The 24,194-nt window shown below is 48.7% G+C and overlaps 1 protein-coding gene across 1 annotated transcript in view; it reads right to left on the bottom strand.

The window, feature by feature from the left end:
• Positions 1–21,100, bottom strand: part of LOC119432551 (endothelin-converting enzyme 2) — a 37,392-nt gene extending 16,292 nt beyond the window's left edge. The window contains exons 1-8 of the mRNA XM_037699716.1: positions 21,062–21,100; positions 17,957–17,980; positions 15,587–15,750; positions 14,381–14,442; positions 11,671–12,041; positions 9,087–9,332; positions 4,062–4,505; positions 439–723 (exon numbers count right to left, since the gene is read on the bottom strand). Of these exons, the coding sequence (XP_037555644.1) occupies positions 439–723; positions 4,062–4,505; positions 9,087–9,332; positions 11,671–12,041; positions 14,381–14,442; positions 15,587–15,750; positions 17,957–17,980; positions 21,062–21,100 (1,635 nt within the window). The remainder of the gene's footprint in view (positions 1–438; positions 724–4,061; positions 4,506–9,086; positions 9,333–11,670; positions 12,042–14,380; positions 14,443–15,586; positions 15,751–17,956; positions 17,981–21,061) is intronic.
• Between the last annotated feature and the right edge of the window lie 3,094 nt (positions 21,101–24,194).

Below are 24,194 nucleotides of genomic sequence, written 5' to 3'. Positions count from 1 at the left end.
TACGGTGAAGGAGCGCGTCAGAATAGCGCAGTTGCTCAAAAGTGGAGCCCCGTCACGGTATAGGGCCATCACAAGAGTGAGGGGCACCTTTATAAAGCATCGCATGTTATCTACACATAATGGCGCTGAGCTACGACATCAACCTCTGAAACACTCGACACTTTTATTTTCTCATTTTGTGTGTTAGGGTGAGGTATTATAGTAGTAAGAGTGACGTTGCAGAGTTACGTTGTAGGCGAAGCAGGTAGACAGCACCAGTACATGTCATAATAATGATAGAACTCGCAGGACCGTGACGCAAGAGAACTCGTCGATAGACAACAATCGATTTGATAGGATCTCAATGCCATCGCGTTATAGTCACTCGTTGTATAACTTTAAACGTGCTTTTTTTTTGTTTTCATATTCCAACGTACGAAAAAGACGACGAGTGCGCACCGTGAAGTTCTCTTTGGTGAGGTACACTTCAGTGAATATTTGGTTGAAGGAGAGCTGCTGCTTGAAGGCCCGGCCGATATTCTCGGCCATTTGTTCCACCATTTCGGTGCTGTTCTCGCCGCTGTTTTCGTACGTGAAGCGGTAGAAGAGCGCCCAGCCGAGCAGCTGCTCGGTGAACTCCAGGCAGTCGACCTCTTGCTGCCTCAGGATGTGCGAGGACACTCTCAAACGGAAGTGTTTGTGCCACAGCGTGTTCGTGTGTCGGTCCAGCGCACGCCACACCACCTGCGGCAGTGCGTGTAGTGTCGTTCAGTTCCGCGACATTCGTAACTCGTACTCTGCAGTCGCCTACCCTATAGCCTCCGAGCTCCGGCGCGGGCCTTCCAATCTCGGAGGCGATGTTTATATCATAACAGGTTCCTACAAAAACTACTAGAGAGAACTCCGACACTGCCACCGCAGGTCAGCAGTCGATATAATTGAGATACGATTAAAGTATTGGCGGAGGAAACGCAAGGAGGTTATTGATAGAACCGGCGTCATTGCAAGTGTAGGTAATGGTACAGTATATAGTGATATATGTTTTAAGTACGAAAGTTCAGTTAAGCATAGTTGCGCCACAATTTTCCACGCACCGCTCGCGCCTCCACCAGCGATTCTAGCACCGCTATTCGCCGAGCGCCATCAACGTGGTCAAAACGGGCTCCACTGCGTTGCGGAGAAGCGAACGCTCCGCAGGAACCGGCGGACCAAACGCAATTGGCATCGGCTCTGTTATTATTAAGGCGAGAGCCTTATATGTGTCATCGTTCAGTCGACCTTCAAAGTCCTTGAGCGAAAACGCGTCGACGACACGAAAGGTATAAAAACTATCATCATCAACGGCTTATACACCCGTAAGCACTCATACCCCCGTAAGCAAGCAATATGAATGATAAAGCGAATGAGGAGGAATCACTAAGCGAATTAAGTGGATGACTCGGGTGAGTTAAAGGCAACAGAATTAAGATTGATGACTAAGCGATTTAAGAGGGTGACTAAGCGAATTGGGAGGATGAGTAAGCGAATTAGACTAGTCGAATTAATAGGATGAATAAGCGAATTAAGAGGGTGACTCAGCAAATTAAGAGGATGACTCAGCGAAGCAGACTACACGAATTAGGAGGGATGAGTAAGCGAAGTAGACTAAGCGAATAAAGGGGGACATGTACGTCATGTGTCCGTCTTTAATGCATCGGCACTTGGGCTTTCGCCTTCAAGTCGTGTTGGGACCCTGTGAATTTTTCTTGTTGCTTGATTCTCGATGCTACCGGCCGAAAGATACGTGTTCGCAAGTGTTATCTCGTTTAACTGGTGCAATCAGTGTCACACGACGCACTGAGAGCTCTTGCAGTCGGACGGGGTGCAAAAATGTTTTTTCAAGCGACGCTTGTATACGCTAGCCTGCGCCGGCGATGTAACGCTAAAACTGCGGCTCTAGCGGCGGCTCGCCGGTGCCGGAGCACGAGTCATTAGGCACGGTGCCAGCTGCCTAGGCGCGCGCTCACGCCACGTGCGCAGCGAATCAGAGCCCTTTCGATTCCGCCGGAGAGGGAAAGGGCAGGAAAGGGTCTCGGGTGCGCTGCGCCCGCTTCGTTTCCGTTCAGTTCTGTCTCGGAAAACCGATGGGACGGCCGATTGTACGCACCCCCGAACAACGGGCAGTTCTCGCAGAGTGCCGACGGGAGATCGCCCGTGAAAATGCGCTTAGTCGATGGGCCGATCATACTGTGCGAACCGCTGAAGCTGCGGCACTCCGCCAACGCCGAGCAGATCACCTGACGTTCCCTTGGTCACGGTCAAGTTACAATAAACATAAGCGCCAAACACAAGGTGCACCCAGGACATGCTTCGCTTACCCCCATTTTCTGGTAGGGGAAGGGCCGACAATTTCTCTTTTTTTAAAGCATGGCGCTGCACAAGTTACACAATTCATTGTACCCACTGTAACTTTACTCGTACAACAAACACGTAACTTACGCATGCAGCCTTAGTCAGCACGCGTGTCTGCTACTTAACACGTTTAGATTCGTCCATGACGTATAAAAGGCGACAAGGATATAGTGACTCGTTACAATCAACATAGTAGTGCAGGGGAAAGGGGGGGGGGGAGGCGTCAATGCAGACAATGGATGAGTGCATGCAATTCCTCGCGTCCTTCACCTGGATTGTATTCAGCTTCCTTACTTTACACACAAGGTATGGACGTGGCAGCACTGTTACTGAAGACGCCTTTCCCTAATTAAAAAACAGAAAAATGTAGCAGGGGAAGTAGGCTAATATTGGCAATCACATTAATACACCTATGCGCCGCAGTTCCACCAAGGACCACAGCGTGTAGACCTCCAGACCCCACAAAGAAAGCTTCACTAAACGCGGCCTCCCGACACCATCCAGTTGTGTCCCGAGGGAACTGCAGAATTCAGCATATCTGCAGCATATCTGACCTTGAGTGAACAACGACACGATTGCATGGCTGTCTGTTTCACGCGTACAACGTTTATTCGCTGTCAGCTAGAATAGCGCCCATTCTCAGTTACACCAGTCGGGCGTGCACCTGTGAAGCGCTCGCATGCAGCAAGTAGACAGAGCTTAGAAAGGAATATTAGATTAGCGATCTTAGATACTAGATTAGCGCGCTAGGCCATCGGGGTGCTGAGCTTGAGGAACCCGCATTACGCGGGTTTGATTGCGCCCAGCTCCGGCGATAAAGGATCTTTCTTTTTAATTGAAGGTCGGGGAAAACGGTTGGACAGACGTGGACACGTCGACCGGAAAGGGGCTGAAGTATCCTAAGAATGCTAATCGTATTAAAAAAATCTTTAATTTAGCGCTACAGTTAAACCTTGATGTAACAAACTTCAATATAACAAACTTTTGATATAACAATACTAATGGTCGATCTTACCGACTCCGTTATATCGAGGTTTAACTGTATCTAAACGTAACCATGTGCTAACCGAAAACAATCTCGTAAGCCGCTTTAGGGGGGAGAGTAATAAGAAAAACAGTACGATTTGAAGGTGTATACAACGCGGTATGACGAGAATGTCAACGGCGCTGCTCTTCAAACATGACACAGTTCGCAGGACAACGGAGGTCTGAAATGTTGCTGCCCTGGCGAAGGCAAGTCGCCTTGTCGAAACGTTGACTGCAGCGGCATTCGTTGTTAAGACGACTACTCAAAGTGCTGCTCTGTGTCAGTGCTGCTACTTGAGTTCTTTCAAGCGTGAGAAGGCCCTCTGCTCAACGGTAACCAGTGCATCTAGTCCTAGCGACTACAGTTTTTATCCCGTCATCCATAAGAGGCTAGTATCTGTGGTAGATTTTTGCAGTTATGACGACCGGCATGATGCGATTTCTATATCAGTGCTACAGGTGTAAAAAAATTCTTTCTGCAATGTTCCCACCGTGATTAAAGAAAAAAAAAAGAAATGTAAAACTTTCGAGGAATTGAAAACGTATAGTCCTAATTTGTAACTGGACGATATTAGGTTAGGTTAGGTTAGAAAGAAGAAAAAAAAATGTAGCCGCGAAGAGGCAGGGAAAGTATTCGGCGGGTGAAGCACAGCTGATCGATTCACCTGCAGGAGCAGCCAGCCGAGGTAGAAGATCACCTTGTCGTCACCGAGTTCGCTGACGAGTTCCCCGAAGCGCTTCAAATACTCCGGTCCCTTCACGGTGACGCTAGTTGCGACGGGTAGATCGTAGGTCGCCATTACAAACTTGGTCAGCTGCTGCGCGCTCTCGTTCCTCATCACGTCACTCAGTTCGGCCAGGCTGGTCAGGCTGGTCAGGTTCTTGCGGTCTTCGCTCTGGTCGAAATGTGTTTTGTCATACACCTTCTTCTCGATGTCAAAGAAGGTGTCGAAACCCACGACTCCGGCCATCCCGGCGGCGTAGGCCTGGCACGCGCTGTCGTAGTAGTCGCGGTAAGTGCTTGTGTCGCCGGAGCTGCGTGGGAAGAGCAGGGGCAAATTCCGCCGCCAAACGGCTTGGGCGTTGGCCGGGGAAATGCGGAGGTACACCTGCGGTTGACAGCACACCACGGTGCAATTCCAAGTTAATGTTTGACTGACTTCCTGCCTACATCATGACGTGATTGATGAACTTAATTTCGGATGTCCCAGAGAACTGTCAAGGAGACCTCGTAAAACAAACTGCATGTCTATAATGTGCAAATTACAGAACAGTAGTACGTTTCAATAAACATTTCGTGTTGAGGAACAGCTAGGGAGAACGCAAGTATGTTAAATTTAAGCAAATAGAAAAAAAATGTAACAGGAACGTGAAACAAACACGTTCAAGTCTGAAACCAATGCAAATGCAATATTGCAACGCTAACAGCATGAAAACTCTGATACAAAAAAAAATCGACAAGGAAGCTACTATAACACAATTGAACTGTAAATTTAATCGTTACACGAAGCAATGGAATTTCGCACCTACACCGTGTTACAGATGGTTACAAGCAATTTCATTTGCCTTGAAAGATTCGCCTAATTCTTCGAAATCAGTCAGGTTTGCGAAATTACATTATGGCTCAGATTTAACCTCACGAGACCCCTTGTAGCACAGTATATTTATTGCACAGTGCGTTAAATCCTCCTCAATTATTAAAATGGTAATGACATTGCGGCTGTTGAGCGCGAGTTCGCGGGTGGTACGCGTCATCAAACTCGCCGTAAGAATGCACTGTTCCACTCACTTTTTTTTACCAAAATGCTGTTTCATACATTGAAGCACAAAAGTAACTGGAACGCCCATGTATTTCGTCTCACACTTTGGGAAATAAGATCTCGAAGCCGGTGTCATCCTGGAAATTTCATTTCAAGTGGATGCGTCTCGCAAACTCACCGGCTGCAATTCGTAAATTGCAATACGTGTCGTAAAGTAATTAACTAAGAATTTCATTAATCAATCTTTGTTAATTAGTTGAATATGTGTTGCAATTTCTCGTGCTACTAATGTCCGCCTCTTCGACTAATCCAGCTCAACGATGAGAATTATGCTACCTGCATGCCACAGGTTATGTTAAAAAATTCCGTAAAGCTTAAAATGAACGCTCTGTATACAGGGTGTCCCAGCTATCATGCAGCACGATTAAAAAAAAGAGTAACGGCGTTACGCGAAGCAAACCTAGTGCGTATTGTTTCCAGTGCAGTGGAGTAGCCGCCAGTAATTTTTTCGTTACTGAGATTTAATTAGTTAATTGTAATTATCTAACTCGAGAAGTACTGCCCTAATTATCAAAGTGTCAATGAGAAAGTTGTAGAGCAACATGGAAAACTCCCGATACAGCTTTCTGTTGCTCAATACGTGCTACATAAAAGTTTTTCCGAGCGTGAAAGAAGCCCGTGAATACACGTTAAGTCCCTCGAGCGGCCAGTCGCGCGGCAATTCTGCGTGTATTCGCGGGCTTCTTTCACTACTAAAGAAAAACACACTTTCACACTAAAGAAATTAGGTAGTGCCGAATCTAACCGTCTCTAACCGAATAACTTCTCGATGTATAAAGCTATACCGTACGGAGTTCATGTTACGCCAAATAACGTATAAGTTCACATGGCCTTGCGCTTACAGCATACGGTGTGCTTTGAATATCCCACCCCCACCCCCGTGCATATGAATGCACGGGGGTGGGAGCTCCGCATACAAGCCATGCAATGAGGGTGGCCGTAATAACGTGTCCGATTCGCTCGTCTTTCCCTGAATAATAGGCTAATATATAAGACGTCTTCCACGTGGCACTTCCAACATTTCGACTTCAGCGTACGATGTCAACGCCAGGCCAAATTACACATTCTTGAAATTATTTCTTGCTATCATGTGGCAGGTACATTGTTTTTGGTCGCGAATGCAGGTAGTGTGAAACGTTGCTCAGCTGTATAGCCTTGCCTTCTATGTAAGGATACAGAGTATAACGTCCGTTTAAGCCTGCACTCGGCAGTGATAGTTGAAAAATTTCGCCCAATGGGCCGCGACTCAAAGAAGCCGAGGAGTTACTGACAGCAATGAATGACCACACTGGGAAACATGGCCTAGCCGTCACCACACACCGAAAATATCTCGCGATTCGAGCTTACTAGGGTCCGCACGCACCACCGTCGCCACGTACAATACGCGTCAGCGTATACCGATGTCCCGCTCCTGGTTCGCCGATTGGTCGAGCCTTAAGAGTTTGTCCAAGCACTTTGCGACTGCAATCGCGGGGGTGTAAAACTGAACGGCGAGCGACCGGACCGAAACGCTAGGTTTCCGGCAAATTTAATCGCTCTGCCACCGAGACTGTCCCGTATGAACGCCGCCATAAGGCCTGCATCACACAGAGCAGTTTTTTTTCTCACGATTCGCATCGCGAATTCGCAGGTGTGGCAAGTGCGCCATCGGCTCTGTCGTCGTTCCTGCAATTTTTTTTTTACGTTCGGAGGCGGCAGCTTCTCTACGAAATCGCCACATGTGACGGGGACCAAAAACAAGCAAGGCGCCGTATATCGTCAAGCATGTCACTGTGGCGTGCCGGCTTATTTTTTTTTCTTTCGATATAGCAGTGAGTTAATCAAAGTACGGGATCCGTTTCACAAAAGTATTTCCTCGTTTGTTTTACTTCATTTTTACCGAAGCCAGGTAAATATGTCTGCGTCAGGAATAATTCGTTGTTTTACTAGGTGCTCCTAATGAGAAAATCGCAGATGCGTATGATGCAGCTTCAGCGCGGGGCCAGCTACGATTTCCCCGTTGAAATACATGTAAAACGCACAAATGCTTTTTCTGGGACAACCGCTGAGCCGTTTTGAATTAATTGGTTGGTGCCATTATGGAGAGAGAGAGAGAGAGAGAGACAGAGGTAGAAAAGAACTTACGCAACTCTAGGAAGCAATTGATTGAGAACCGTAGCTTCAAAACAACACAGGCACCAAGTTTACAATTGGGTATCATTGCGCCAAAAACAGATATTGCAGTTCTGTCAACTGCATCTGTTGGGGAAATTAAAGCGGACAAATTTTATGTTTGATTTTACAGTTTTACTTGAAGTTGTTGCAATGTCCACGAGGGTTTTGCGAAAGTCCCACTTAGATTAGAGAGCACCGTATATTACGTTAATTTTGTTCGCTTTAGCTTTGTTACTTTAGGTTTGTTTGATGCAGTTCACAGAATATTGATCTCGTTTTTTAACACGAAAGTGTTTTATGCCGGGGTCCACCAAGACTTCACTGACGTATTTCCGTCACGGAAATACGTCATAGAACATAATACAAAGAAAGAAACCCAAAGAAAAAGTTCCACAAACATGCAAAATTTGGGAATCGAACCCACGACCTCTAGGTCCGCGACGATAGATCGCCGAGCGTTTAACCCATTGCGCCACAAACGCATTTGCAGAGAGCAACACAGACGCGCCTTATATATCTAAAGCCCAGACCACACGTACGCTTGCAAACGCGCGCAAGCTCGCGTCCGCGCGCCCACGCATGCGCAGATGGTGCGGCACGGCTCGTACGCGTCGAAATGCGGCGCGATCTCGGTGATCAGCTCCTCTCAGTTATCGCGCGCCTGGGCTGCCTCGCGTCGGCGCGCCTGGCTACGCAGCGACGGCGCGGTACATTCAACTCTCAGTTAAGCAGAATTATATCATGCAAGAAAGTGCTTCTTCTTCACTTTTTGTGCTGATATAACAGCTCCAAAAAGATAACAATTACGTTTATAGATATCGAAGCATTTTGAAGCACTGCCAACAACGGAATACGAAGTGGCGTCTGCCAAGGTGTAAACAAGTGAGGCCAGTGAGCGCGCGCTGTCGCGCGTATTTGTGGATGCAAACCGCCATTCCTTGCTTGGCGCGGCAACCGCAAGGTGCGTAGACGCGAGCTTACGCGCGTCCGCAAGCGTACGTGTGGTCTGGGCTTAACACTCCTCCGTGTACCCGCGCTCTTGCTCGGGGCGGTGCCGCCGCCTACGAGCAGAAAAGAGAAGTACTGCATTATGACACTAACGCGCACCGACAGTGAACGCTTCGGTGGTCTCAGCACTACGACGCCTCGATGCCAGCATTCGAAGGGACGCTGGCATCGATGGATGGATGGATGGATGGATGAGGCTGAACCCTTTAAATCGGGCGGTGGCATACGCCACCTAGCCATCAAGGCATCAAGAAGCACTACCAACGCCACCTAGGTGGCGTTCACCGTACTCAGCACAGCGGAGCCTGGCCTCCGCAATTAGCTCTGAAAATGTTAATTTTGTCGCTTTAGATGGTTGTTGATGCAGTTCGATGTGATTCGTTTTTTTCCCTTTTTGCTAAGTTCGCTTTGTATAAACTCCCATACTCCAGTCATTCTTGAAATCTGCCCAAAAAATCTGTGACGTAAATTGAAAGCCCCCTTCATTGCAGTTAATAGATTTTAACTGATTTATTTAAATGCAACAATTAGCATCAAACCACTCAGCGGTGCGCCGAGGAAAACTTATTTTCTCTTTTTCCAAGTATTAAAAAGGATCCTCCCCTCTCCTCCGAGCCGATAGCTTCCTCTCAACTCTCGCCCTACTCGCGGCTGTAAGAAGATCACACACCGACAATAACGGCGTCGCGCTTCGGCGCGATACAGTACCTCACCGCCGTAGTCCTTGACCCTGCGAATTTCGAGCATCGAGCTCGCGTGGAAGTAGGCCTGGAGCTTGGCTTCAACCATGTAGGCGTCTCCGTCCGTCCCCATTCGGGGCCAGAGAACGCCCGCCATCTCGAAGGCCTTATGGTACTCTGCCGTCTGGTCCCGCCCTTCCACCACGACCATGAGGCAGGTCTGGTAGAAGCGCGCCACCTTCGTGGTCGGGCTTTCCTGAGTGCCCACCACAGTCTGCCGTGAGAAAACAAGAGAAAAGAGAAAAAAGTCACCGCATATCCACGAAGTGAATGATGATGAGTGGGCGAAGCACTGGGGGATCATTCTGGTAACCGTGAATCCCCCGTATATGTATATATATATATATATATATATATATATATACTTATACATATATACTGTACATGTGTACAGTATATACAGCGCTTATATAGCACTTGTGCACCGCAGCGCCCCTAGCGGTCTCCATGCAAACCAGAGCTACGGACGGACAACGGACGACGAGGGACAAGGCTCGGCCCTAAGGTACTTCGCCCCTAAAAGCAGTGACTCGAGGTCAATTCGATTCTCCAGCGCATTCGTTCCACAGGCTCGACATGGCGGCGCCTGCACGTCGCCACTCGTTTCACACAGCGTAGGCTTCGTTTGGGACGAGTTCGGTGCATTTTCCCTGCACTCGTCTTAGTATTACCTAGCATTATCTTTTATCTAGTAGTATTACCCCGGATTGCAGCGCCACCTTGTGGTACTCGAAATGTACTACACATTCACTTTGTCGTAGTCGAGGGCGATGCAGCGGGTACCTCTCAGAAAAAAGTATTTTTTTTCAAGAATTGGCGAAGCGTAATTATTAAACGTTTGAAAAATAGTGCCGCCTACTATCGAGCTTCAAGTGACAAGAATATTTTAGATTTTTCTTGCTGACTCAATATGACAAAAAAAATGAAAGCCGATATCGACGAGGGTGCACAATGGGTCTGAGGAGGATAAGGAGGCTTTCAATAATGGCTCCACTTCGATCTCCGGGCATGAAATCTGCATGGGCGTTACATTTGTAGAAAGTGCTGCCGACACCTGCTATTGTGAGTTGTATCTGCGCATGCGCATTACCGTGGCCCCTAGTTCTTGCGTACGCAAGCCACTTGCGTTCCCTAATCTAAAACTCTCTATTGTGGTGCTTCGTTCGGGCGTATATCAATAAGTCTAGCTCCTGCCGTTTCGGTTTCTATATGAACAACTTTGGGAAACAGAAATACAGCGGTGTGAATTAGAGAGGAAACTGGATAGCCGTTATTCTAGTTGACATTAGAGGAGAAAATGGAGCTGGGCAGGCCAAATAATGCATAGGGCAGATAACTGGTGGTGTAATAGAATTACAGAATGGCTGCCAAGGGAAGCGAACCGGAGTCGAGGACGGCAGAGAACCAGGTAGGTTGAGGAATTTGGCAAGTTTGCTGGCCAGTTTGGAATCAACTCGAGCAAGATGGGGTAATTTGAGATCGCTGGGACAGCTAGGCCTTCGTCCTGCAGTGGGCATAAAAATAAGTTGTTGATGACAATAATGATGATAATGACGATGATAAAAACTATTAGAGTCGGCGCTGCGATCGTGGTGGTTTCATACGTTTTGTGACGCTATTTATTAGGCTTTACCTTTCCGAATTACCAAGCCCTCATAGTTTTCGAAACGCAGACAGACAATTAGTCTCCCCCATCATTGCGTAATTGCAAATCTTGAAGATAAGGTCTTCCTTGGAGACTTCAGATCGATTTGGTGTTCGCGGAACCTGGGTATCTAGCCACTTTCGTCTCGTCAAAGTACGATTATTTGAGGCTTTATAGTGCACACGATACCGCGCGCCTAAAAGCGGAACCGTAAGTGGGGCGGTACCCAGCGAAAAACGTGGGCCCATCCTGGAGATAGTGCAGTCTACAAAATGTGGGCTGATCCCCAAGGTTGTGCAGTCTAAACAAGGAACCACATGGTACACTAATGCAGCACCCAAGAAGACCTTGCCTTTCTTCGATTTTTTTTTGCTGCATTTATGACGCAATACCTTGTTGCAAATGAACAATTTGCAAGGTGACTATAACGGCACATACACATGGGCCAATGTGTGTGTGCGGCTCTTTAATGAACATCCTCGACGCCAACTTGGTTACTGGATATTTGAACCATGAAGTATGCGCCGTTCCTTAACATCCCTCTGTGACGCCACTTAGGTACTATGTGCTACATAGTTTGCGACAACAAGGTGCGTCGCCACGTTGCTTCAATGCTAATCGCATTAACGTCAACATTCTCCGTGAGATGCGTTCTTCCAAAATTTTCATATCGAAGTCAATAGTGGCACTGGCAAGAATCACCACCGATGGAAGAGGCAATGCTCAAGGACATTAGTTCCACGTAGGTGGCACTTGCTAGTTGGAACATTCCGCAAACGCGTTACACACACTTCATATAACTTATGCGCAACGAGGTTAAGAGTGCAGTCGCAATGTTCAAAGCAAGTAGCGTCTCCATGTCGCAGCACCCGCGATCGAGAGGATTGCGGAAGACGGCGGCCCTCACCTTTATCAGGGTGTCGGCGAGTTTGTTCAGGAACTCGTTGGCGTGCCTGTCGTAGACCGAGTAGCCGCTGTGGTTGAGCGACCAGCGGCCGCACACGTGCTGGTAGAAGTTGTCGCAGGGCGCAACGCTCGCGTTGCGAGCCTCCATCAGCATGGCGTTGACGCGCGCGCATTCCTTGGTGTGGCAGTGCGCGCGCCCGATCCAGGCCTTCTTCCCGAACCAGGCGGACGACACCGCCACGGCGGCCACGACCACCAGGGCGACGCTGCAGCCGGCGCAGATGGCCGCTTTCTTGCGCGACGATGGCGGGGGTGACTTCGCCGTCTCTAAATGCGACGGCAACGAGAGATGGATGTTGGCGGGAGGCACTTCTGCAGAGAGAGAGAGAGAGAGAAGATACTTTATTTATGGAATAAAAAATTAAATCAAAGCCCTCAGTTCATTGTCTCGCTGTTGTTATACTGCTGTGCTTCTCTGATAAATTCCATCAGGTGAAGGTAGTGTCCACGCCTAGCGCTCTTTGGAATGTGGGAAGGCAACCCTGAGGTGGAGAGCTTTTAAGGTGGTTGCAATGGAATATAAATTAACCTGTGCGCGTTCCCGACAAAATCGGCCGTAATCAGTCAACATAGTCACACCACAACACGTTACAATGGCGACGAGGATGCGTCTGAAGTACGTGAAGGTTGCCAAGCAAAGATTTTAAGCGGAACGAAGATATCAGCACAAGTCGACCGAACTTCTACTTTCAGGTATGGCGCACAGCATGCTTCCCTCTTTTCCTTTCCTTCGACGCGCGTGCCACTGACGCCAACAGCGTCGGCACCGAGTGGTTGAAGTGGGTGAAACGCTTCGAAAACTCCCTCGTAGCCTGCGGCATCACAGTCGACGCCCGGAAGACGGTCCTAGTACTGCACCACGTGGGGGAAGAAGTTTATGACATCTATTGTGCGCTACCTCATTCTCCCGAAGCCGCAGCTGCGTCTACCGGGTCAAGTACCGGTGGCTGCAGTAACGAAACCGTTCTCTACACCGCAGCACGCCGGAAGCTCTATGACTATTTCGCACCCCGAGTGAACACTACCTTCGAGGTTTTCTGTCAAGCCAAGGAAATGGAAAACGAGTCAGTCGACGCGTTCTGCGCCAGACTACGACAGCTCGTTCAGCGCTGTGCTTTCGCCGATGCTGACACCGAAATAAAGAATCAAATCTTGCTGTCTACAATGTCAACACGTCTACGCCGGTATGCCATGCAACATGACCTCGACCTGCAAGTACTTCTAAAACAAGGCATGATGTTTCAAGACGGTCGAGCACATCATCTCCGTGAACGAGCAAGAACGTCAGCAGCATAAGGAAAACTCAGCGTCAGCTTCTACACTTGCAGTTAACTCCAAGCACACCTCGCGACCTCATCAGCCGAAGCACCACTGCAGAGCGTCGTCACGGTCTCGTGAGCCTCCGCGCCATCAACGGGCAGACGCGACATTCTACCACTGCGGAAAACTATGGCCTCACAGTGAGGGACGCTCCAGTTGCCCCGCTCGTGGCAATAAGTGTACTGCTTGTCACAAAATTGGACACTTTGCTAGTGTATACGTGATGACAGCCCTGACAGTGATGAACAGCGATGAACACGTTCTCATGACCTCTTCTCACTGTCACGCGGTGACGGCGTCTCCACAGGTGGATGTCAAACTCGATGGTGAGACCGCCTGTTTTACGATTGACACTGGCGCTACCGTCTCTGTCGTCGGTTCGAACAACTTAAAAAATCGTTTGAGCAAGGAAGCGCTGTCCAAGATGTCTAGGAAAGTATTTGCTTATGGCGCAAATTCTCCTTTACCGCTACTCGGAAAGCTTGACGTTTTCATGACCTACAAGGAGAGCCGCAGCCATAAACTCTCAACGTTTTGTATGTAGACTGTGCACAACTGCTTAGTTTCTCTGCAGCGTCCAGTCTAGGATTAGTCCAGGTCATGTCACATTGTGGGAAAGGTGACAGACAGACTGAATCCGAGAGTCGCCTACCCGGACCTGTTCAAGGGAGTGGGCTGTCTATAGCACTTTCAGTGCACCTCCATGTTGACCCCCTTGTTCAACTAGTAGCACAACCTCACAGACGCATTCCCTTCTCCATGCGAAACCCACTGGAAGAAGAGCTTGAAAGGGTACAGTCCCTCGGCTTAATTGAAAAGACTCAAGAACCAACCTCCTGGGTATCTCCGATTGTGGCAGTACCGAAACCACATGACCCTGAGCATATTCGAATGTGTATCAATATGCGCTGCATCTGTCTTTCCACACACCATCCGTCAGGTTATAACCAACATCCCCAACGTGATCAACGTAAGAGACGACATATTTCGTATAAGCGCGGTTTTCGATATGGAAACGTACAATTTAGTGATAGTATGTACGTGTTTGTGAACAAGGTAGCAGACAAAGTTTAAGCTTGCCGATTGGCGCCTGTTTTCAAGGATGATCGGCCGGCCTTCTTCCTTTTAGTACTTTGGTTGGGCGAGTCTGATAGCTGCTATAGCTTAACAACGAATACAACTGCTTGTCATTGTATAGTTCCGGTTTCCCAGGGGCTGTGTCCTTTTACTACAAATTCAATTTTTTTTTCTGTTTACCTAGACCCACTCGGTGCAATTGCGCAAGCGTTGCAGCCCTACTGTTTCAACACTGCTGAGATGAGGTTGCTTACCTGGGTCACGTGACTTCAAGCTCTGGTGACTGCCTTTTGCTGCGGAGCCGAGCGTTTGACTCCTGCAAACACCGCGCGAAGCGTCAGCTGTTAAGCTGTATACTCAAAAGATCACCGACGCTTATTTTCGAGTTGGCACAAATGACAAGCACCGGACGAACAAACGACGTTTTGGTTCCCATACCTTGTTCATACCTTGTGTGTACCTTGTGGCTATGGAATGAAAAAAAAAAGGTGGCTCAGACAGCGCACGTCAACATTCGGAAGTATGACGTCATTCTGGTTGAGCGTCCGACTTCCGACGGCTTACGCTCACAGATTGCGCCTCTTTTTTCTTTTTTTTTTTCTTTTAGGTTTATGTTGCATGCAAACTTCACCTGTATACACTGTGTACAAGGCTCCCCACAGGAGCCGAAACGTCGTTCTCTTCTTTTACACTTTAATTTGTCCGGTGTCGGTGTTCGTTATTCTCTGCCGTGATCATCCCCGACCAAAGGAGTTTTCGTCAAACCCTAGGTGTCCGCATTTTCGAAGTTGTTAAAAAACACCACCGCACGCTTGTCACATGCGGAAGGACAACGCTTAGCTGGGTCGAGATATTCACCCTACTAGAACCGTAGGCTACGTATGGCTCTCGTCGCATGGCTCTCTTGGTGAAAAAAGTCAACTAGTTTAATTGGTGTAATTATTGTTGTCTAATTGGTACATCGACTAAGTTTCACACGTACGACTCTAGTACAATCAGTCGAGAGAAAATCACATAATTATCTCCCACATTTTAAAAGTATTTCGAACGCATATTGTGAAACGCCCGGTACATACTACAGTACACACACACACACACAAATCCGGCAAGGCCCACATCGACGCCGGATTTTCTGCGACACGGGGATTTTCTCTGCGACACGCCGTATTTTCTGCGACCCTAAACGCTGTCGCGTTTCACTTGACACTTGACATCCTCTCACTTGACAGTGCGCGTGCGTCTCGGGTTTCTTTAGATGTACTCAGATACCTTCAAAATGTTTCAAAATGGGGTATACCAATTCGACCAAATGACCGCATTGCTTAACCTTCCCTGCTCCTTTCCAACTTCATCGTCACTCACTCACGAACACCCCCTCCCCCATCCCCCTCTTCCCTCTAAAAAAAAAAAGAAAAAAAAACGGGCTTCTCGGTTTTTGTTATTCTTCTGTCGTTCCTTACTTGCGCGATTTGCCTGGCTTGGCGCCCGCCTTGATGCCTCGACTAGCCGATGACACTGGCGACTTGGGCAACTTCGGCGACGTCGGTGACCTCTCATCCGTCGGCGAACCAGGGGTAATGTGCGAGCCGCCGCCCAAGTGCGATCGCGCTGACGGGGCCGCGCTCTGCGCAGTTGAATAAGCCACGATGAATCGGGGATGAGTTGTTTCAGAAACGAGTTCCAGAAAGTAGATGTTGGCGAACGTTCATAGTACTGCGGCGGCGCTAATGAGACAAATATAAAAGGAAGTAGATACAAGACATGCCCTTACTCTCAAATAACTTTAGATTTAAAAAATAAAACGTTTTATTGAGTGAGTCAAGCGTCCATTGCTCTCAGGGGGAAATAATAGTAACATCTAGCCAGCAAGCGAGCGCGCATTACCGGCAGTCAAAAATTTTTTTTTTGTTACGCAGCTTCGATCATGATGCTTTTGTACTCATTACTCTTGTTTTTCATTTTAGGCGTACTAAATGCCACCGATTTTTTTTTCTCTTTGCAATGAATGATTAGTTGAGTGTCGGCGCCTCTCCCGCTACTAATTACTGCTGTCTTCGTATCAGTATATCGCTATCGAGATACAATGTAGTTGCTCTTGTTTAATTTACTTCATACAATTCACATACATTTCCCTATAGGGGACCTCCCTCAAAGCACAACAAGCGCCTGAGAGGCCAAGCCACGCTATGCAAGAGCAACGACGGCAGGGTTCATTATCTTAACGCTACAACAGTGGTGCACTATACATTTCCAAAACAGTCTTCCTTACTACTGGCGTGCTTATACCAAGACGGAACACAATTAGGGGGCGTATTATGACATGTCTGGGGCAACCCTAACCCTGCAACGCCCTATACCTCATACACGGTGTTGCACAGCGTAAGCTGTTGTGCGCTCATTCTAATAGCCGTTTCTGTTGGCGATGTCGTCCACCTCTTCCGTCACCGGTGTCCGCTGCAGCTATCTCCAGGAATGAGAAAAAATATATATACAGTTCCCGATGGGACCGAACCTGAGCCCTCTGCGCGGTAGTCAACTACTCTACTATTGCGCCACGCCAGCATTTGCTAGCTGCTGCGGAAACATGCCCTATACACGCGTCCTAGCGCACGAGGAGTCACGCGATGCGCACACTTTGCATTGCAGTTGCGTGTTGCAGGTGCACCGGGCGGCACGCCATGTAGTTCTTCCATAGGTGGCGGCACAATGTACAAAGATAAGCTTTGAGGAAGAAAAGGAATATCAAGGAGATGTATACAAAAAATGCTAGAATTACAAACATTTATGGCATACCTGATTAAATCAAGCAGGCTAAGTGACTTTTTCACCGCCCCGTTTCAAAGGAGACGCCAATAAATCACCATCAGCAGCAGCATCGCATGTGAGATGCGCGCCGCGCAGCGTCGATACGTGCAAACTTTGCATTGCAGTTGCGTAGTATTCCACCAGTACGTGTCACGAGATGTAGCATTTGCATCGTATCGTGCCACGTGTCAAGGGATGTGACACGTACGCGGCGTGTCTCGATACCTGTGTTTACTCTTTGGTACGCGTCACGGCGCCTCGCCGCAAGGTACGAACCGCTGCAGAAGAAGCGAATTGTAGAGCCACGCACGCGGCTGCAACCAGGCAACGTCGGATTTAGCTGACCGTTGTGCAGAGAGCAGCACAAGCCGCAGCTCGCCGTCGACGCTGGGAGGGCAGTTCGGTTTGTTCTCGTGAAAGCGACGCAAATAAGACTTTTCCGCGGAAGACCCTCTAGTGCGTGCTGCCGAAAATGGAGCTCCTAAGGAGCTGATCCCCCAGCTTACGCTGTGACTGTGCTGCGTGTGCCGCGCAGTACTGTCTTTTTTGTGTTGGCTGCACTAAATATTTGAAAATTGCCTGTGGCAGATTGCGCAATTCTAACCCTTGATCTATATCGCTCGATGAGGCGGTCAATGAATCTACGAAAAATTAAAACGCTTACTCGAACATTTACCATAATTACGCTGATTACGTTTTGATTAATTACATTACGGCACATATCTCACTCTGAATTGTAGCTCGCGAGTATGCAAGGCATATCGACTTGGAACAAATTCTCAGGACTACGCCAGTTTCGAGATAATTTCCGAAGTGTCCGACGAAATGCATTGGCGTTCCGGTTGCTTTTGCGCTTAATTGCATAAAACAGCGTTTTCTTTAAAAAAGTAGGTGGAACAACTCTGCATCTTTACGTCAAGTACGACGGCGCAAATACCTCGAAGCCGGCGCCGTCCTCAGAACCCGTTATGCCCATTAAGTTAGCCGCTGGCCGATAAGTGGGGTAATTTAGCGAGTGGTCTTACCATGGCAGCCTGCAGCTTCTTTTGCTGCAATAGAGAGAAGAGAACGTCACGTGAGATAGATTATGGCACAGGACATCAGAAAAGGCTTATGAACATCGGAAGAACGTAACTATGTTCTTTACTCGTACCGATAGCGTGTCGTACGGTTGCTGTCTCGGCACTGACTCGTCCGCGTGTTTCCTCTGTTCGTCTGTGTTCAACTTTCACTGCTTTTCGCCGTGTTCCTATGAAACGTTTGCTTTAGAAAACTTCCAGGGGGTCGAAATTAACCTTGGGCCCACACTTCGTTTGATCTCGATTGTTTATTTATGCGAATAGCGACACCATAAGGGCGACGGCTTTCTGGAGAGCTCCGGCTTCGCTCTAATGAGCACGCGCTGAGTCGGCGTACAAATTGACTGTCGTTCCAGCGGGACGTCACACGTGACGTAAGCCGTGCCGGAGCGAATGATCTACGAGAAAGCTTCCGGCAGGCGTTTCGGCTATTTGCGGAAACGCACCGAAGACGGCAGAGCGTTCCGCTGGGCGAACGGATGGCTACTACCTAATGCGGTGGCGCCATCTGGCGTACAGAAATCAACGCGCATTCGCTTGTACAGAGCGTCTTTTGTTAGGCCTGACCGCTACAGAAGAGGCGGTACGTCATTTATGCGTTTATGCATTGCCATTCGTGCATTGTGTCGTTACGAAGGGCTAATAACGAGGTCGCATTCGGATCGAAGTGGGTGGCCTCGGTGCCCGCGATGTTGTTGCTCTAGCCACACATGACTAGCAACGCTAAATCCAAAAGTTGGCGTGCTTAAAGAAACCGCAGAGCTCCTAATAGCGTTCTATGCCCTTTGCTAATTGCCGTCCGCTATCACAATAAATGATAAATACAGCCATCGCTTAGTACCATCTCACGCCGAGTATGAGGCATTACCGACGTTTTGTAATTATTGAGATCAGCCATTTCTTTTGACTGTGTATCAGGTGACACCGTCCACGGAATTAACGCGTTGGTGATGCGTTGATTAGGAACGCCCTAAACGCGCCTGATTCATAACGTCATGACTAATTTGACTCTACGCTGTATAGCACGGCGTGCAACCTGTAGTGGTAGTTCAGTGACTATGACGTTGCGCTTATGAGGCTGAGGCCGCGGCTCAGAACCTGGCCGCGATCGGCAGTGGGCCAATACCGAGCAAAAAAAAAAAAAAACGCTCTTGTAGTTATATTTCAGTGCATTTTCTAGAGCGCCAGGTGGTCCAAGATAACCAAGAGTTATCTCTATACAGGACGCCTGATAATGAGATCGTTCTTTTGGCACGCGAAAACCGAGAATTGTATTTTTTTAAAGCACGGCATACCATATGACGGTATGTTAAAACACTGCTGTGTCGTCTTGTCCATACCGCCGTTCTGTGGAGAGGCGAAACGTGCGCAAAGGGACTAACGTATCACAGTAACGTATCACGCAAAGGTAAAATTCTGTAACAGTTATGCGCATGCGCGGTTTCATACCCGATATGTCTGGCTAAAATAACCTATCGAGAGTACGCGTCATCGTAACTGTGGTCTGTGGACAAGCGCCGAAGCTTCTCGTCGCAACAGCAGCGCCGTAGCGCACAGCCTATAAGCGAGAAGAACTTGAGTTCGGCCTAGTTGGTGTTCACTGCATGACATGTTGACCGCTAATCAAGCACAAAGACAGAGAACGAGAAGCACAAAACGAAGACACGGGCGGTGGCGCCCATGTCACTGTTTTGTGTTTCTCTTTGTCCTTGATTAGCGGCCAACATGCCATGCAGCCTATAGCGCGCGGTGGACACAATTTGTAGTAGCACGTGCTGCTGTTTTGTATTAACAGTTCCATCGCTCGCATTGACGCACACGTTCCAAGCTTGTCACCTGTCTGGGCATCCACGTTCTAGAACGTCTCTAGTGCATGAGCTCCTGGCACGGTGCGTGGCCATGGACAGATCATGCCGGGGCGCATCGGGCTATAGCTAACGTTGATGAAAGCGCGCGCCTAGTATCGTTTAATATGTTGTGCCACCTGCGGGTTCTCACGACCATACGGTGCCAGCATGTTTTCGGTGCACATTAAACTGCCGTAATGCCTCCTGGCCAGCGCTGGGTGCCCATAGCATCGGCAGGCAGCATGTACCGGCGGTGCGAGAGTTTCATACAATGATCACTAGAGGGAAATGTGGCGCTAGTGTCTACGGGAGCTGCAGTAGGGGGGGGGGGGCGGTTCAGCCAGCATGGGAATTACGGGAAGTACACGAATTTGTCTAAACTTCGTCCTTCTGGCTTTAAACGGCTTCGTGACTTTGCAAACTCATCGTTTTCACGACTGTCATCATCATCATCATCATCAGCCTATATTTATGTCCACTGCAGGACGAAGGCCTCTCCCTGCGATCTCCAATTACCCCTGTCTTGCGCTAGCGTATTCCAACTTTCGCCTGCGAATTTCCTAACTTAATCATCCCACCTGGTTTTCTGCCGTCCTCGACTGCGCTTCCCTTCTCGTGGTATCCATTTTGTAACCCTAATGGTCCGCCGGTTATCCATCCTACGCATTACATGGCCTGCCCAGCTCTATTTCTTCCGCTTAATGTCAACTAGAATATCGTCTACCCCCGTTTGTTCTCTGATCCACACCGGTCTCTTCCTGTCTCTTAACGTTACTCCTAAGATTTTTAATAGTTAAATGAACATGGTTAACATTGTCTGACAGCAGTAGTCGAGCGGAGGTATCTTTAGCACAGAAACTCGATTTTGAAGCCATTACGCCATGGACGCATGGACAAGTGGAACCGCTGCGATTAGAAGCGATTATGCGTGTTCGCGGAGTCTTATTGCCTTCTGCGTTAAAGAAAAAAAAAAGAGTAGAGATTGCTTTGTAATAAACGAAGCCACAAGAACGTTTGAATCCACAAGCACGGAGATCAGACAAATCCATGTACTAACCATCATGCCCACTGTGGCTGAACGATCGCAGCGCCACAGTTTCCTCTAGTGGTTATATTAGGAAACTCTATGCCTCGGGCGTTGCTTGCCCGATTCTGGATCACAAGATTATAGAAATTTCTAGTCGCCACCAGCGAGGCCACCTACCTCCCGCTCCATCTTCTTCCGTGCGTGGCGACCGTGCATCTTCGTCCTGGCTGTACTCGGCCAGGTCGCTGTGAAGAAATGTTCGAGAAAATCGCAGCTCGGGGCGAAGGGCACGACTATGCGATGATCCGACCGTTCTTCTTCTGGCTCGTGGGCGCGCGAGTCACGCGGGTCACGGGTCCTGATGATGATGAGCCTCTATCATGGCTCGTACCCACTAAGGGGATAGGCCAAGAATCGGGTGGCAGTAGGTAGCTAAAGAAAATTCTTACTTGAAAATGAGAAACGCAAAGTGAAAGAAAAAAACCGAGGAAGATTTGGAATAACTAGACTAGTATGGCAGCGAGTGCATCAAGCAGCGACACGCACACAGCGTTGCAACTGCGAGGAGGAGGGGGAATAAACTTTATTTACAGAAATGAGCAAACGGTAAAATTGTCCGAGGGGGCGGTGTTCTAGTCGAGGATGCCGTGGGCCTGAGCCGATAGCTTGGCCCTGCTCACCAAGCGATGCTGGTCTTCAGGGCTCGGGCTTGTCAGCTGGGCCTCCCACTGCTCGACGGTTGGTCGAGAAAAAAACTGCGAGAGAGAATGAATGAATAGAATGAAAAAAATTCTTTACTAGGCGTTCGCCGTTATGTAGTTTTCTCGTGCGGCAGTGTTGCCAGACTTCCTTGGCGCCCGCCCCCTTACCGGTACAGCGAGCAGTCGGACTAACTGAAGGGTGAGCTTTAAATGAGGTTACAATCAAGGTGACAATAAATACATTGTTAATAAAGAATTTGGAGAAACCAATTTGAGCGAAATGAAATACTGATCTGATAGCTAGAATAAAGCTACAATAATTAGCAGGGTAATCGTCTTGTTTCAGAAAAAAAAAATCAAACAATGCGCAACAACCATCTGCGTGACTGTAATCCTGATGACGATTCTGATGGTGACCTCAAAGGCTGTGGACCATGGCCGTTATCGGGTGTTGGCCGAGAATAGGACGGCACAGGCAAAACTAGAATGGACATTCGAGCTTGAAGTAATAAACAAAAGAAATCTATTGAGTTGAGTGAATGAGCTGAAATGATTGCACAATGTACTTGTAACCGACTTCAGAGCCAAGCTGTGCATGCTGGTAGTGTTCAATAAAAAATTATAGATGCCTTTCTTACTGTTTTAGTTTTTATTAGTTATTGCAGTTAGCACGAGTTAAGTCGTAGGCTCGGTTTGAGCGGTGAAATAAATTTTATGCGTAAGTGTCAAATGACCCATTGAGCAAAATGCAGCTCCACCAACGTGAAACCTGGGGAGGTGCGAAGCATGCAGTGATGCACCGCTAATGGGCTCATACTGCCAGTCGTCAAGAGGGTCAGTGGAAACAACTCCTGTGGGTACCAGGGCACGCGGGTGCTCGAGGCAATGAGATTGCTCATGCATCCGCCCGAGAACTTTTGCACCGGGACTCCACCGATTCTTCCACAGTACAACTTCTCGCTCACCAGGACGATCCTCAGCCCCTTCTTTCATATTCTGAGATCCTGCAACACCTCCGGCTGAGTAGATGCACTTTACCCCCGCCTGATCCCAAATTAGATAAGGCAACGCAGGTAGCATGGAGACGCTTACAAACACTGTCCTTTCCAAATCCTTATGTATTATCAAAGATAGATTCTATGACACACAATCTGCAATGAAAATTCTGTCCCCAGACGGCCACGTTATACCACATGATCTGGGCGTGCCAGCAGAATCCGAAAATATCGGCCAAGCATAATCCGGCAATAGTCGAGTGGGAGGCGACCCTGTCCAGCTCGGACCCAGAACAGCAACAAGCCCTGGTGAACCGAGCCCGGACGGCGGCAAAAGCCAATGGTCTTCCGGACTAGGAGGTCCAGCCACAAAACGAATGTTAATTTTTCACCAATAAATGTTTTATCCTCTCTGCCTTAAGCAATGGATCATAACCCCGTAAACGGGGCCTCCCCATTACGACGACAGAAGAGAAGTGAAATTTTACGCTGGAATGATGGATGGATGGAATAATATAAACTTTATTCAATCCAGCAGATCATGACTCATCACGAAGCGGGCAGCTCCCACGTAGGGACCGAAAGGCCGAGCCTACCGCCCGCATCGCGGGCCTGCTAGACAGCCCAGAGTTGGTCAGCCAGAAGCGGGCTGCGGAGGACCGCATCTCACCTGGCTTCGTCGTTCCTGTTGATAGAGCGCGATCGGGCACACGGCCAGAGCATGTGTTCTAATGTGGCTATCGCGCCACAATCGCGCCAAGAAGCATCAGAATAAGTATCGGGGTAGATTTAATGTAAAAGGAAGGGATTAAGATAAGTGCACGCCTGCAAGAGGCGTAGTGTTAAAGCTTGTGGCCAGTTAAGTTTCGGGTGTGGAGTGGCATAAGTCCTACATCCAAGATAAAAGTGCTCGGTAAGCTCATTGTAGGTGGAGGGCGTGTCCCGACTCTCAACGGAGTCGTCTATGGAACGTGTCGGAGCCGCGCGGTAGGTGAGTTCTCGCGCATCCCCGTGAGCCAACTCGTTGAGATTGGGGGGAGCAGCCTGAATGTGACCCAAATGTGCAGGAAACCAGTAGATGATGCGTAATCGTTTTGCCCTCAAGTAGCTTGAGGACCTGCTTCGAGACGACAGAAAGACGCGGACAGCCCGAGCGCATAAGGTGCTTCGCACCTAAAAAATTACGGGGGATGCTCGAGCTTTCTAAAAATGTGAACTTGAAAGCCTAGTTGGACCCATAGCGATGTGGAATGAAGCTCTGAGCCCACGTGGCGACGTGCGGAAGGGGCGTGCGCGAGGGTGCTGCCGCCGTTTCCAGAACGCTCTACGGGCGCCGCCGTTGACATTTCCCTCCACCAGCACCCCCTTTGCCCTTTCAGTCAACGCCCTCCCACGCCACTGTCATGCCGTCGGCGTCATGATGACGTCGTACAATCATGAGCATTTCAGAAACGGCATCTCTCTGTCGTCGTCATACCACTTTCGTCATTCCACAGACGCCATTCCTTCCTCGTCATTTCATCGCAATCCTGCTGCCGTCACTCGATGGCAATTATGCCACCGTGTTCGTAAAACGGTCGTCATTGTGTTGTCTTCATACAGTCGTGGTCATGC

This window comes from Dermacentor silvarum, chromosome 11, assembly GCF_013339745.2.
Source record: "Dermacentor silvarum isolate Dsil-2018 chromosome 11, BIME_Dsil_1.4, whole genome shotgun sequence".
Classification (NCBI taxonomy): domain Eukaryota; kingdom Metazoa; phylum Arthropoda; class Arachnida; order Ixodida; family Ixodidae; genus Dermacentor; species Dermacentor silvarum.
Note: the sequence above shows the minus strand (reverse complement) of the source record. Positions and strands in the feature narration are given on the sequence as shown.